Source organism: Phragmites australis, chromosome 11 (genome assembly GCF_958298935.1).
Source record: "Phragmites australis chromosome 11, lpPhrAust1.1, whole genome shotgun sequence".
NCBI classification, from domain to species: Eukaryota; Viridiplantae; Streptophyta; class Magnoliopsida; order Poales; family Poaceae; genus Phragmites; species Phragmites australis.
The window spans coordinates 9,845,307-9,858,525 of record NC_084931.1 but is presented as its reverse complement, the minus strand read 5'-3'; the positions used below and the strand labels follow the sequence as shown (position 1 = coordinate 9,858,525).

Below are 13,219 nucleotides of genomic sequence, written 5' to 3'. Positions count from 1 at the left end.
TTGATTTGCAAGATTTCTCGAGTTGGGAGAGTTTTTGGAGCTGCTTTTTCTGAGTCTTCTAGTTCTTCTAGGTGTTTACTTGCTCAACCTTCTTCTGAGCTTTGGATGTGGCATAGGAGACTAGGACATATGAGCTTTGATTTGCTTACTCGTTTGAGTGCCCTAGGCTTGATCCGAGGATTGCCCAAGCTCAAGTTTGAGAAGAACTTTGTGTGTGCTCCTTGTCGGCATGGCAAGATGGTTGCCGCTCCTCACCCACCAGTCAATCTGGTGATGACTGAACGACCGGGAGAACTTCTCCATATGGACACTATTGGTCCTTCTCGGATTCGTTCGGCGGGTGGGAAGCGGTATGTTCTTGTCATCGTTGATGATTTCTCTCGTTACTATTGGGTCTTCTTTCTTGTGAGCAAAGATGAAGTGTTTTCATACTTTTAGAGCTTAGCTTTGAGATTGTTCACAGAACTCCCTGGTGCATTGAAAGCAATTCGCAGTGATAATGGCACCGAGTTCAAGAACTATCTCTTTGATGCTTTCTGCCTTGAACATGGTATTGAACATCAATTTTCTGCCCCACGCGTTTCTCAGCAGAATGGCGTGATTGAGAGAAAGAATAAGACTTTGGTGGAGATGGCTAGAACGATGCTCGATGAGCATAGGACTCCTAGGAAGTTTTGGGCTGAAGCCATTAGCACAGCGTGCTACATCTCGAATCGGATTGTTTTGCGCTCGATCTTAAATTTGACTTCTTATGAGTTGCGCTTTGGGAGGAAGCCGAAGGTTTCACATTTGAGAGTTTTCAGTTGTCGTTGCTTCATCCTAAAGCGTGGCAATCTTGACAAGTTCGAGTCACGTTCTTCTGATAGTATTTTCTTGGGGTATTCTCTTCATGGTCATTCTTACAGGGTTTATAATCTTGACACTAACACAATCATGGAATCCTGTGATGTGACTTTTGATGAATCAACCCCCTATGCTAGTTCTGCCTTTGAGTATGCAGCTGATCAGGAGATGAGCGAGAGCATCTTTGTAGATGGCGATTTTCCAGCTTTCGGTGATGACGAGGATGATCCACTACTTCCCTCGACCACACCTGCTCCAGGGCTTGCTCCTCCTTCTTCTACTCTAGCAGAGGGTCCTGCAGCCTCTACTTCCACTTCGGCTGCTCTCGAGCCTAAACCCACACAGATTGAGGGGGGAGTTCACCTCTAGGCGTGAGGCCACTCAACACATTCAGCGGTGACACCCTCCACACATGATGATCGGAGATCTTGAGAAGAGGGTAACAAGGTCCAAGTCTGCTTCTCATGCTCATTTTACTGATTCTGCATTTGTTACTTCTTTTGAGCCCCACGATGTTGGAATGCTTTATCTGATTCGAGTTGGGTCAATGCCATTCATGAAGATCTTGAAAACTTTGAGAGAAACCAAGTCTGGGTCCTTGTAGAGTCACCCCCTAATGTTCACACCATAGGCACCAAATGGTTTTTCAAAAACAAACAGGGGGAGGATGGGTCTGTAGTGAGAAACAAGGCTAGACTAGTGGCTCAGGGTTTCACTCAGGTAGAGGGGATAGACTTTGGAGAAACATTTGCACCAGTAGCTAGACTAGAAGCCATTAGAATCCTTCTTGCATTTGCGGCATCCCGAGGTTTTAAGTTGTATCAAATGGATGTTAAGAGTGCTTTCCTAAATGGCTTCATAGAGGAAGATGTCTATGTCAAGCAACCCCCAGGCTTTGAACACCCCAAATACCCACATAGAGTATACAATCTTCAGAAAACTTTGTATGGGCTTAAGCAGGCACCTAGGGCTTGGTATGATAGGCTTTAGGTCTTTCTTGCTAGGGCAAGGGTATGTGATGGGGTCAGCTGATAAAACTTTGTTCACTCTTAAGCATGGCAATGATTTCTTACTTGTTCAGATTTATGTGGACGATATCATTTTTGGTGGCTCTTCTCATGCACTTGTGGCCAAGTTTGCAGAAACTATAAGTAGGGAATTCGAGATGTTGATGATGGGCGAGCTCAACTTGTTCCTTGGGCTACAAATCAAGCAATGCAAGTAAGGTACATTCGTCCATCAGACGAAGTACACCAAGGATTTGTTGAAGAAGTTCGACATGAGCAATGCAAAGCCATTGGCGTCACCGATGGCTACCTCGACCGTGCTTGATCCGGATGAAGATGGCGAGGAGGTGGACCAGTAGGACTACAAGAGCATGATCAGCTCTCTTCTGTACTTGACGGCTGAAAGGATCGAATAGCCCAAGAGGGGGGGGGTGAATTGGGATATTAATTAAAACTTCTACCACTTTAGCAAATAAAACTAAAAGGAAATGCGACTAAGGGATTTAACTAGAACTAGATAGCTAGTCAAGCAAGAATTAACTAAGAAAGATAATCACTAAGAAGAACTTGCAATAATAACAAAACTCAAAATAAGATGCAAGAAAGTAAGGAGTTGGAGAAGACAACACCGATTTTTTCCCGAGGTTTCGAGAAGTTGGCACTTCCCCCTAGTCCTCGTTGGAGCATCCACCAAGGATGTCGCTCCCCCTTGAGTCACCAAGGCTCAAGTGCTCTCTCTTGATTACCCCTTCTCCATCTCCGGATTGGCGGGTATCAAACCAAGTACATCCTCCTTCTCCCGGGGCTCCCACAATTCCTCCAAGAGCTCACCGAGAAATCCTTCGATCACCAAGACCGTCTAGGTGTTACCAACCACCAAGAGTAACAAGCCTCAAGCTTCGCTTGACAAAGACAAAACCTAGACAACAACTAGATGCACACTTGCTACTCTTCAAGCACTCAAAGAAGTCCTTAATCCTCAACTAAGAACTTGGAATGGACACAAGTGCTCTCTCTCTTGCTTTTAAATGACACACCAAGTGTATGAGCTGCTACAGAGTCGCAAGAGAGGCTGTTGAAACCAACTGAGTGGGTATTTATAGCCTAGAGATAAAAATTAGCCGTTGGCTAACCACTCTCATTTTTCTGTAATCACCGGATAATCCGCTGGCTATATCCTTAAGATCACCGGATAATCCGGTGGGTTCAAACCCAGAGCCAGCTGTCACTAGCCGTTGCACGGCAACATTTGTCCGGTGATAAACTCCGGTGAACAACAGTCATCACCGGATAATCCGGTGAGTACAACTCACCCGACCCTTTAAATTTCAGAACCTTCTGCAAGAAATACTCCGGTGATATTTTTGCTATCACCGGATAATCCGGTGAGTTCAATTTGTCTGAGTTTCTTCACAACATTTCTCCGGTGGTCTGCCAGCTAAGTCACCGGATAGTCCGGTGACTGTAATTTTCCACTGTTGCCCGAAGCAATGCTTTCTGCAAGAAATAGTCCGGTGTTCATATTATGGGGCATCGGATAATCCGGTGAATACAAAATTGTTTTTCTCCCAAAATTTTCTCTGCTGGAAAAGCTCCGGTGGTCACCGGACATTCCGGTGTGACACTTCTGAAATTTTTCATATAATTCGGATGCCTCAATTAGTGTTTATCCGGTGAGTATTAGACATTCATCAGAGGATAATCCGGTGAATAAATTTTTTGTGAGCTTGTCCAATTCAAATCTCTTTGAGCTCTAATTCCTTGACAGCTTCACCATGGACTTGTATGCTCTACCTAGTGCTAGAATTTAACAAGTGTGCATCATCTATGTCTAGACTCACTAAGTCAAGCTACTACTTTTAGCCCCCCTTTATAGTACGGTCAAAAGACTAAAAGAAAAGAAGACCTATACTACTCTAAGTATCCTCCATCTCCTTTGTGACACTTAGAACTAGAAGATCCTTAGTCTTAAAGCATATGTCCTTTGATTGTCCATATAAGCACTTTAGGGACCAAGATTACCCAAATGTCATTGTATACTGAATTTTTGATTCCCTTCAAAACAAATTGTTAGTCACAGTAATATGGTTGTCATTAATCACCGAAACACTTACCACTTACCTAGGGGCCTAGATGCTACAACGGCGACAAGACCCGACATCCATTTCGCCGTCTGCTTGTGTGCTCGCTTCCAGGCTTCACCGAAGACGTCTCACCACCAAGCGGTGAAGCGCATTCTAAGGTATCTCAAGCACACTCTCAAGTTTGGGCTTTGGTTTTCTGCTTCCTCTTCGCTTTCTCTTCGAGGTTTTTCAGATGCGGATTTTGCTGGTTGTAGAATTGACAGGAAGAGTACCTCTGGTACTTGTCATTTCTTGGGTACTTCTCTTGTGTGTTGGTCTTCTCGCAAGCAGTCTAGCATTGCGTAGTCTACTGCTGAAGCTGAATATGTAGCTACTGCTAGATGTTGCTCAAAGATTTTGTGGATGGTTGCTACCTTGAGGGATTTTGGGTTAGATTTCAAGAGTGTGCCACTTTTGTGTGACAACACTAGTGCTATAAGCTTAGCCAATAACCCAGTTCAACACTCCAGAACCAAACACATAGATGTGAGATTTCACTTTCTGAGAAACCATAATGAGAAGGAAGACATTGAGTTAAGCTACATAGATACCCAACACCAGCTAGCCGATATCTTTATCAAGCCTCTAGATGCAACAAGGTTTGCCTTTCTGAGGGGAGAGCTTGGTGTGTGTCATCCCTATGGCATTGTGTGAGGGGGAGTTGCCTTTGTACATACTCTATCTTATTTTTATTGCATTTGGATTGCATAGCATTTTGTAATATAATCATGTTAGCAAGCTTCACTTATATGTTCTTTGCACTTTCTTGTACTAGTTGTGAATTTGTGCTAAGTGTAGTGGATGTATAACAATTTGTGCAAGCTTAGTCTCTTACTTAAACATGGCATAAAATCTGTTGAGCAAGCTTGTCTTTTCTAAAGAATAAACTTGAAATACGAGCATGATCTCTTGTCACCCTTGAGTATTTGCTTTAGCTTAATCAATGATTAAATTAGGGCTAGTTTTGTGAAAAGCTTGTGCTAGGCCGCTTTGTTCAGTTCAGCGGATTGGGTGTCTTTGATCTTTGTCTATGTAAATGTTTAGCCTATGATTAACCCTGGGAGAGCATGTGTTCTTTTGTGTCACAAAGGCACAACTTGTTTTGGCTTTGTGAAAAATTGCTCATCTTGAAATTCTATGTTGAGTTAATAAAATAAATGAGCTAAAATTGAATCCAATATGGTGGCTTAAGGCTTCATGTGGTTTGCCAAAGAAGTGAACCCATGGTTGCTTAAAACTCACTTGAGGATAGTTAAATGATCAATGAGAAAGTTAACTTGTGCTTTTTAATGTGCTAAGAATGTTCTTTTTTATATTGTCAAACTAAGACTTGGATTGATATATGGGTGTTTGCATAGCCTGTCGGGTTGAACTTGGTAGCCTAGTTTGAACTTGACATAACACTAGTTTCTCTAATCTTTGCACTGATCATGAAACTGTGGATGCTTTTGTGGTGACATCTTTTGGATAATTGAACAACATGATCAAAACTTACTACACTCCAGGTGCTTGTGACATAAACTCACTTCGAGACTTTGTGCGCCTTTGAGTTATATTGTTTACTTATCATAGTGCTTTGATATCTCTAGTTCTTGTAAGTGCTTTGTGATCTATGTGAAGCTTTGTAGGCTTGCATTTTATTTGCACATCTTTTGTATAGTCTGTTATCCTTGATGTTTGCATTGCCAAAGGGGGAGAAAATATGCCCAAAAATATTATGCTCAAATATTCAACAAAGGGATGTGTTTTGGTTTTTTGAGTTTTTTTTTTCTCTTTTGAGGTTTTTGGCTCGTCTTTTTCTCTCTTAGGGCTTTTGTAATCTTTCTTATGCCAAGTGACATATTCTGCTCTTTCTCGAGTTTTTAGTCACTTGAATGAGCTTATCTTGTTTTAATTTCTTCAAACCAAAATCTTTGTGCTTTGCGGGTTGTCAATGCACTCATCAAGGGGGAGATTGAGAAACCAAGTTGAAATGTGCCTTGGTTTTCTTGTGATGTGTGATTGACATTGTCATTTATTTGGTTTGATGATCTTCGGTTTTGCATGAGCTTTGATGTGATTTGAATTGATTTGAGATTTTATTTGAGCATAATGATTATGGACTAATTGGAATTGGAGTTGGAGATATGTGTTTTTTTGTCTCATGGTGTGCAGGTGATGGATGCAACTTGACGGTCGACAGCGGGATGATCGGGGCCAAGCAAAGTGCTTGGTGCCAGATGATCAAGGAGGCCGGGCAGAGTCAAGGGTGATCTTAGCTGAACACGTGGAGGTCAAGCAAAGCATTGGAGTCGGATGGAGACGACGTGTTGACAAAATCAAGTGAAGGGGATGCCGGTGCAAATGACAAGGCGGCTCGAGGGATCGGGAGCGGGAGAGACTTGCCGGCGGTTAGGATCGCATGACGAAGTACACGCGTCAACATCGAAGCGCTTGCTTAAGGTGTAAGCAAGGCGGCGAGTCACGCTTTGAGAAGCTTGAAGGCGGTTTCGCGGTTTGGCCTCAAAATCGTGGGATGGCTGGAGCAGTATGTGGCACCATCGTGAAGCTTGCATCAAGGCGAAGCTAAGTCGTTAAGGCGTCGCGACCGTTCGATGAATGGAGAAGAAAATGGACCAAAATACCCTTGGTGGTAGGTAGGAGTGCACTACAAGAGAGGGGTATTTTTGGAAAAGTTAGGAAACTTAAGGGCCAAGTTTTCTAGGCCTATAAATAGTGGGGTAGGGCTAGAGAGAGCTTAGAACTAGCCACTTGAGCCTCCTTGTGCCACCCATTTGAGAGCCTTAGAGCTAGGGTTTTAGAGGAGAGAAGGATGAGTGCTTAGCCTATGTAATAGGTGAGAGTTTTGAGAGATAAATCTTTATAATTCGCCTAAAATAGGGCTGACCTCTTTGAGTAATTTATTTTATGTTTTTGCATATCCTTGAATTCCCCTCCTTCTAGTTTCCCTCTATTGGTTCCCTTGCAAGTTTGCAAGTTTTTCGGTTTTTGGTTTTGATTTTCGTTTTGATTTTTGGGCTGAAATTTCAGCACCTTTTGAGATCATTCTTCTTGTTGCTTGAGGCATAAAAACTCACATACGAGTATATGCTCATGGGTCTTGAGTACCTTTGCCTCTAGATCATCAACTTGGAGAGGATCCTTGCCCGGAGATCTTTTCTTTAAACTGTAGTTTTTCACCTTTGCAAGGTTATTTTTCTTGATGCTAGTGGCTTAAACACTTACATACTCATGTATTTGAGCGGGTCTTGAGTCCCTTGCCACTAGACTATTATCTTGGAGGATAACCTTATCCGGTATCCATCTTCTCTATTTTCTTTGGAAGTTGCGAGTTTTTATGCGCAAAGACACATGAAATGATCTTGAATGGAACCTATATTTCATATTCCATCTGTGGAGTCATGGTACCATGGAAGTAGTCTTATTACTTTGTCCTTCTAATTCTTTTGCTTCCGCGTAAGCGTTTTGAGGTAAGTTAGGTGAGAAATAGAAAAATATTATCTATTTTGAAAGAAATTTGTTGAGATGACTATTCACTTTTTTACTGTCGTCGTTCCCGTTCCTACTGTTCACATTTTTATGTGACTTTTGAAACCGATAATTCACTAGCTGATGACCGCACCAATACAACCAGGTTTGTTGAAACAGAGGACGTCCACGTAGCTTATGGTTGGAACGGCACAGTCCTGAAATGTTGAACGCATTCATTGCTGCGGTTCAGTCGCGGCTATCCATTATGCACCCCAACTGCTAGCTACCCAACTTGCTTGTTCATTTAAAATCATTTTGATCATGTCGATCGTATCTGTATACTTCATTCAATTATAAATATAGATTGTTTTAAATTTATATATAAAGATTAAGAAAGTAAATCAAATAATCTTGTTGCTTCTTATTTATTTTGCATTGAAAAAGATAACTCATTAATTTATAAGAATGGTAGTATTTATTAAACAATAGTAAGAAAAGAACAAAAGAGAAAAAAGTGAATAGAAGTTTAAAAATGATTTATATTTAGTGAATAATTAAGAAGACTAAAACAACCTATATTTACAATAAAAACGAGTATGTCTCATTCTTACGGATCAGTGGATGATACTCGTCCAAGAACTCTATAAATCCGTGGCAAGGTAGCTCCGGATTCTTGCTCGACATCTGTAGTTGCCAGCCCGGCAAAGCGCTCGCAAGCCATGAGTTATTTGCTCAAGACCAGGTGCCAACCGACGCTGCAAAAAGCGGCGTCCTCAGAAGAACAGCAGCTAAAGGTAACAGAAAACTATGCCGTTCACGCTTTACAACTTAGCGTTTTTTTGAATATATATTGATAGATAGTAGTTAAAACACACTGCCCAGTGTTGGAACTAGGATGTTTCGTAAGGGCGCAAGAAGGGTAGAGGAATTTTCGTTCATATTTACATGTTCGTCTGCCAAAGTATCGTAAATAACAGTTCTCGAAGCAGTGATTTTGGGCCATAAAACCGAGGCAGCGAAGTGTGTTTTGAACAAAATACAGTAGCAGTGAAAAACCAAAATACGAAAATGGTGTAGTGGTCATACCGTGTTTGTACAACCGCTAACGTGACCTGAAACCCGTCTCAATTATGTTGATGTGAACCTGCAGATAAATGAGGTTCGGGAGCTGCTGGGCGACCTGCCGACGGAGATGCCGGGCTTTCTGTCGGACGGCACCATCCGCCGGTTCCTTCGAGCAAAAAACTGGAGCACGCAGCAAGCGACCAAGGCTCTGAAAGAAGCTGTCAAGTGGAGGCGTCAGTACAAGCCAGACAAAATTTGTTGGGTACATGAATCTTATGTCATATAAATAGGGGAATTTGGACATAACATATATATTTTAGGAACTTTTGGACTATAGTTCAAACTTCAAAGTAACTGATCCGGACAGGTCCTATGCGATCTACTATTAATTACTCCTTGTGTTTTATGTTATACCTACGTTAATTTTAACAAAGAGCGTGGCTCTACATGGAGTCAATGTTAGGAAGACATTCGTGGCAGGGAGAACGAGGCTCGCAGAGCGTATTTACCGGATTATCTCGACAAGAATGGACGAACTGTGTTCGTGATCATGACGTCAATAAAGGTCAGTTTTAGTGGATAGGATGCAGCGTATCACTATAGTTAATGTAATTTCCAAAAATAATCTAGGATAGGAAGAATGATATCTCTGTTTTTTTTTTTTCGAGTCCCAATTGCAAAAAACTGCAGTAGCTTAGGGGATGAGCTTTACTCTGTTAATTTTGAAACACCAAATAGTATACAAGCACCTTCTAGAATATATGTAGTCAAAGTTTTTTTTACTAAGACTAAGATAGCGTTTACGAATGTGAGTAATATAAAACTGGTCTTGGTAGATTTGTGTGAATAAGCATTGTTATTTGTTATGATTTCATCTGGTTTTGTAAACATACGACAATAAATATTGGTCATTAGCATTGCGTTTTGGAGGCCATATCATCTATGGAGCAATACTCTAGAATATATGGGTTTTCCCCTTAACAAATTGAAAGATATCATCTATTCTAAAAAATTAAAAAAGAATTCAGACATATCTTAGCGACAAAGTTAGATTCTGATACCTCTTACTGACAGTAGCAGCCCTTGGATCTGGACTTGATATTGTGATACATGGCACAAGCATGTATGATGTCAAGAACATCAACGATGAATTTTTTTAAAGGACAGTACCAATGATGCCGATGTTATTAAAGAAGAGAATTGGTTCCATTTATGAAGGAAACTGAGTCTGAAAACCTTAACAACTGTCAACCCTGAGACGACAATACGATATCGACTCGAACAGAACGACGCCCACAGTAACCAGCACCACCAAACAAACATACAAGTCCAACTTAACTCAACTCGCACGCTAAACCAACAAAACCACTACCTCCCACACAACTCAATCGGCGGAGCCCTGCTCCCACGTCGCAACTCGGTCGGCGGAGCCCTGCTCCCACGCTGGACCTCAAAGATACACAAGTCGCAACACGTTACTTCAGAGGAGCGCGCATTGGACCACATCGCTATTGAGAAGTGCCAATCCAAAATGAGGAGCCGCTACGAAGCGAGAACGTAGGGGTAAACCAATAGAAGAGAGCAGGTGCTTCTCGAAGTGATGCCTTCAGGAAGGAAATGACACCAATGCCATCGTCGCTCATTCGGACACTTAGATAGGGCTTTCACCCAGAGAAGTATCTAGGGCGAGGGGGACGCAAAAATGCCGCCTCCGGGGAGGGAATGGGCCCCCCAGGGTATTAACGACATTGGCACCAGCAAGTTGGGTACAGCTTTTGCTCGCAGCTCCTCGCCCTAGAAACCTAAACAGAAGGTGGAACATGCAGCCCATGCAAGGGCCAAGGCCAATGTAGTAGCAATGCAGCCCCCTTGTAGCTGCACCGTCCCGCGGCCAATCCAGCGTCACGAAACTCCCAACGGCCCAACCTACAGAAGAGGAGAAGGCCAAGCAAGGGATGGAGCAACTTAGAATGCTAGGACCGGGACCGACATGGATGAAATGCCGAGGGAGCACATGAGAAGCAACAGAGGCACCCCCGAACGCTGAGAATACAACCGACCCAGTGAAGAAGGGACCAGAGCCGCCAATGACTCGCTTGAGGGAGGCCTCAGCACGCGGAGGGCACCAACGGCAACCGCGCTGTCAGACCGCCCGCGAGCCGCCCGACCACCAGGTTGCCCATTGAGCCGCTGGGCCACCCACCGTGCCAACGGACCATGGCATCAGTAGCTGCCAAATAGCAGCCGCTGCTGGCCATAAAGCTATCGACCCAGACCAACTGGGAAAGCCGGATGGACAGCTGGCCGCCGGATGGACAATCGCTAACTGTGTCGATGCACTGCGGCAACAACAGCCGACACTCTGCTGCAACTGCAGCAGCCACTGCCCGCAAAGCCGCCGACTAGACCAACCGAAATGCTGTAAGTACAGTCGGCCGCCAGCACGGCCGGAACTCCGCATCTGCAGGCCACTGCACGAAGAGGAGGGGCAGGAAAACCGCCAGACCCCAACGAGCAAAAGCAGGCTGGGCAAGTTTTCTGGATCGCCCGTCCGCTCCCGTCACGAAGCCCGTTGACGAGGAAGCACCCATGCAAACCGGAGACTCACCCATCCCATGCCCAACAAAGCGGATCCGACCACCAAGGGGGCAAGATCCAGCCACCCACGGGTGAGATCCGGCCAAGGCGGGGAGGAATCGGCTGGTGGACGGCCCCAAAACGCGGCGATAACCAAGGCAAGGGGAGGGAGGTGGGGGGAAAGAAAAAGGGGGCAGAGGAGGTGGAAGGGGTGGGAGAGGGATGGTTGCTGCCACCACTGTCGCCGATCCGCCAAGGCGGTGACGACGGCCGAGGGAGCTCAGACGGTGGGGGACTAGGTTGTGGCAGACGAGTTGCCCCCGAGTCGTCTCACGGGGAGACGACGCAAGGGAATCCTTCCCATTCACGTCAAAGATGAATCTAGTGGAAGATTCAGAGAAGTTTACTCCAAATCGTGTAGGTGCTAGTCCACAACGAAAATAAAAGATCGTTGCCTTCTTGAACCTCCAAAAACTCTTGGATTCTTGGACTATAGAAGAATCTTGTGCTAAAAGAGTGATCAACCTAGTAGGACTAGAAAATCAATAGCATGCCTTTTTTGGTCGTAGTACGAACAAGATTTGAAGTCACCCTTTAACACCACAGAGAACGTGCATGTATGTCACCCTCTAGTTTACTCTGGTATCGTTTAATGATCTGGTAGTAATTCAGACCTCTGTGGGCCATTCTGCAGTGAAATATAAAACTTCGACTCTGTTTTATCTAACTTGTATTGTAAACTTCATTTGTGCATATTTTTATGGCGAGTAGTCTGTGCATCTTACTTACTAAACTTCGCTTGTGTAACAGAGCATAAGTTCAGAAAAGGAACATATTAAACAGCTAGTTTATAACCTGGAAAATATGGCAATGAACTCAGAAGATGCAAAAGAAGATAATGTTATTTGGATGTGTGACTTCCGAGGTTGGACACTATCATCCACACCACTGTTGGAGACCCGTGAATCGTTGCACATAATTCAGAACTATTATCCAGGGTTGATTGCAGTCGCAATTCTCAGCAACCCACCGAGGATTTTTGAATCCTTCTGGAAGGTATTCCCGAACATTAACTTGAACTGTGTCCTGAAATCTAAACATTTTAGAATATAGGTGGTCAGGCATCTATGACTCTATCCAGTAACTATCACGAAGCTATTTATCTTGGACACAAGAAAATCAACATATGTTAGGGAGAGGAGCTTAGAACTGAACATGATTCTGAATCCTTGCAGCCTTGCACTATGGTTTCTATGAACCTACACGTGACTAAATCAACACAGTAACCTTCTTCTTTATTGATTCAACGATATTTTAGTGAATATGTTAGTACGATGTAACATCTTTGCCCTTTACAGATGGTAAAGCACTTCATTGAGCCAACGCTGAAAGAGAAAGTGAAATTTGTGTACAGCAACAATTCAGAAAGTCAGAGGATAATGGCTGATATGTTTGACTTGGACAAGCTGGAGTCTGCATTTGGAGGAAGAAATACAGCTGACCTTGACATCATCAAGTATGCTGAGAGAATGAGAAGACAAGACCAGATAAGGGGAGCTTGCAAGGACACAGATGGGAATACCTCTTCTTCCTGACCATGAACGAAATCGAGTTCCTTGTAAACAGTACATAAACTCCACTGTCACATTATGTTTACTTTGCATGCACTTAGCCAAGGAAGTTCAGGGATCTGATCAAATAACTTACGCTTGATAATTATAGAACTCCCATTGTTGTTCATAATTTGTCATGTAAATCGAGTTCTCATAAAAGAAATGATAGCATTTTCCCTCTGGCACATTTTGGGGGAAATTCACAATAGCTTGCTTAACAAAAACCTACACCAAGAATAGTATTGCCTTATACATGTATATGGGCCAAATGGAGAAACAATCAAATGGGCTAAAAAATAGATAAACACATATAAATTAACATCCTATCTCAAACTCAAGGCGGAACAATGGTCTTGAGCTTGGAAAGAAGAAAACCATGTTGGTCCTTGAGTATGCGATTTCGTGAAGAAGTCTGTAACTTGAAGTTCTAAAGGCACATAGCAAATAAAGAGAGATGGTCTAATCACGACAGTGACCGAGTAAAGGAAGCGCCAGGACGTGTTTAGTGAGCTCATGTTTC

General features: G+C 43.3%; 1 protein-coding gene across 1 annotated transcript; it reads left to right on the top strand.

Moving 5' to 3' along the window:
- Nucleotides 1-8,078: 8,078 nt before the first annotated feature.
- On the top strand, nt 8,079-12,905 carry LOC133885494 (uncharacterized). Its single transcript, XM_062325214.1, has 5 exons — nt 8,079-8,238; nt 8,595-8,771; nt 8,973-9,074; nt 11,897-12,142; nt 12,445-12,905. Exons 1-5 carry the CDS (start codon nt 8,164-8,166, stop codon nt 12,679-12,681), a joined length of 837 nt encoding a protein of 278 aa, XP_062181198.1. The 5' UTR covers nt 8,079-8,163; the 3' UTR covers nt 12,682-12,905.
- Nucleotides 12,906-13,219: the final 314 nt, after the last annotated feature.